This window comes from Equus asinus, chromosome 2, assembly GCF_041296235.1.
Source record: "Equus asinus isolate D_3611 breed Donkey chromosome 2, EquAss-T2T_v2, whole genome shotgun sequence".
Taxonomy (NCBI): Eukaryota; Metazoa; Chordata; class Mammalia; order Perissodactyla; family Equidae; genus Equus; species Equus asinus.
In genome coordinates, this window is record NC_091791.1 from 61,630,356 (window position 1) to 61,632,888 (window position 2,533).

A 2,533-nucleotide genomic window follows, 5' to 3' on the forward strand; every position below is an offset into this window, starting at 1 on the left:
TATGTCTTTCAGATCCAGGTGAACTTGAGAGAACTAGAGGCAGCTGCCTGGTTCAGTCACGATGAGGTGGCTACAGCCCTGAGGAGAAACAACCCATATACTCAGCAACAGAATGGGACTTTTCCATTCTGGTTGCCCCCCAAGTTAGCCATTGCTCACCAACTGATTAAGGAGTGGGTAGAAAAACCAACCTGTTCTGCCCTGCCTGCTTAACTCAGATCAGGCCACCTAGACTCCTCTCTCAGTATCCCAGATGGACATATCAGAGATAAGGAGCTAAAAGGGAGGTGACAAAAGGCCATCTTCAGGCCAACCTCATAATAAGGCAGAGAAGAAGGTGAGCCGCCTACAGCGAGACACCTCTACCAGCAGTGTTAATGAAATAAGTTCCTACTCATAGGCAATCAAAAATGCCAAAACTGATGAGATGACAATTGTCAAAATCAGAGGGAAGGCTGAAGCATTAGTTTAGATGTAGGTCTTTGTTCACCCATTTCTCCTAGGCCTTGGAAGCAGACATCTTTTGGCATGTGGCTTGTTAATACTAGGTTTATACTAACTGCCAAAATGTGCCTGGCATAATTTTGGTTAAAACTTTTATCTTAGTATTGAAAATATAGAGCAAATCTCAGCCCACTACTGAGTTACTTTTTATCCTCATAGAGTTAAGAAAAATAGCACAAGATAACATTTTTTAATTCATATACAGATAATTATTTTGTACATGGTAGTTAAATTAAAGTCATATTTCTTTAAGTCAGCTGAAGGGATGAGGAAAATGGGAGCTAAGGCCTTCATCAGAGTACTCTATAATATATCAGAGGCAATGATGTTCTGTTGAGGTAACTGCATCCCAGTGGGGCTCAAGATGGGAAGGTTTTTTTTGCAGTTACTTGCTCAGTTTGTGACCCAAGGAAAAGATGATCATTTTGCCATGCCTGTTTTCCTAAGTAAAATGGTTGCTGCATTTGCACATCCAGTAAGTGTTGTAACTTCAACTAAGGGATTAGTGAGGATGAACCATTTTTTGAGTTTTATGGGATAAACTAAATTTAGGATTTGTCGTCATTTATATATGCCATCCTATACCTTGTCATGGGGAGAAAAATTATCTGAAGGAAATAAAATAAATTTCCACACTTTCATTCAGATGTATTTTTCTGTCTTATGAAGTTAGGAATTTGTGGAAAGTAAGAATTTAAGGTGGGAGGAGAAAAGAAATCCTTTTATTAGTGTGACAAACGTCAAAGTTCAGGTTCTAAGTCTGTGGAACGACTGAAGCAATGTGCAGAAGAAATATGGTTAGAGGTCTGTTTGAAAAGAGGAATGGCTGGGGAAAGAGTCATATCTTCAGATGATTTTAAAGACACAAGTGTCAGAGACCCTAAGATTATTTACACATCAAAGTCCCACAGGACTAAGGAAAAGAGATTCTAGAACTAGAAAAGTTGAAGCACTGAATTTCCTCTTGATCCCAAAAGGTCATTGCTCTCCCCATTGCCAGCAAACCATCATTGCTTTGGGGAAATCAAAAGTGCCGTCAGCAGGAAATGTTGAGGGATAATGTGTGATGGGACTTGATTGTCCTCTTAGATTGGCAGCTTGCCCTGACCTGAGCTGAACCCAGCATGTAGAAGGGAAAAACACTCTTGAAAGAGAGGACCTGAGATTTCTTCATATCTTGCAGTTAGAAGAAAACAGTTCAGGGTCCATGTGAATTACTATCTCCCAATCTTCTCTCTCTCTATGTGGGTGTGTTTGTGAGCACATGTGTACACATCCCCAGTCTGAAAATACTGATAGAAAGGGGAGTGTGCAGGATTCCTGGTTATGAGTTTCTCAAACATACCATGGAGTAACTGTTTGCTTTTGGATTAATGTGTTGTTTTGGAAAAGAAAAGATGAAAGTGGCTAACAGGAGGATCTGCAACATTGAATTTTGTTTCCCAACAGTGAGTGGAACAAGGGCTTTACTTCTTAGAACTCCAAGGATTTCTGAAAGCTGAGGCAAAAGTGGGTAGGGCTGGGGTACCAAAAAATGACATATAAATAAAAGAAAATTTGGTACAGGGCTTATCTGGCTTCAGAATATTTATGTGGCAATGAATTGTGAAGGTGCTAAGGATAAAAAGAACCCACTGGGTCCATGAAGTAGAATAGTAAAAATAAGTAAAATGTTCAAACAAATGTATTTGTCACCAGAATTAGCCTGGCTCAAGGTCATCATGGGTAATTGGAATGAAAAAGCAACTCAAGAATTCTTTAATTTTGCCTATCTACTTTCCTTTCTCTAGCCAACATTTAATTCTCAATAAAGATAAACAATGTCCTAAACACAAGAGTGTGTAAGTCTCATCTCAGGGGCTATCCAGGGCCTTTATTCTCTCTATTCTGCCAACTTCAAAACCTTGTTGAGATCACAAAGACTTGTGCACAGAGGGCAACATCTGGGGCTCATAGAGGAGAAGTCAATCTGTGAAACTTGTAATGAAGAAACATTTTTACTAAATGAGTAATTTAAACTCGACATGAG

The 2,533-nt window shown here is 39.4% G+C and overlaps 1 protein-coding gene across 4 annotated transcripts in view; it reads left to right on the forward strand.

Moving 5' to 3' along the window:
• NUDT13 (nudix hydrolase 13) overlaps positions 1-1,145 on the forward strand; it is a 35,446-nt gene extending 34,301 nt beyond the window's left edge. For all 4 annotated transcript variants that reach the window (XM_014858890.3, XM_070490235.1, XM_044756986.2 and 1 more), the window contains one exon: positions 13-1,145. In XM_014858890.3, the coding sequence (XP_014714376.2) occupies positions 13-213 (201 nt within the window). In that variant the 3' untranslated portion in view covers positions 214-1,145. The remainder of the gene's footprint in view (positions 1-12) is intronic.
• The last annotated feature ends 1,388 nt before the right edge of the window (positions 1,146-2,533 follow it).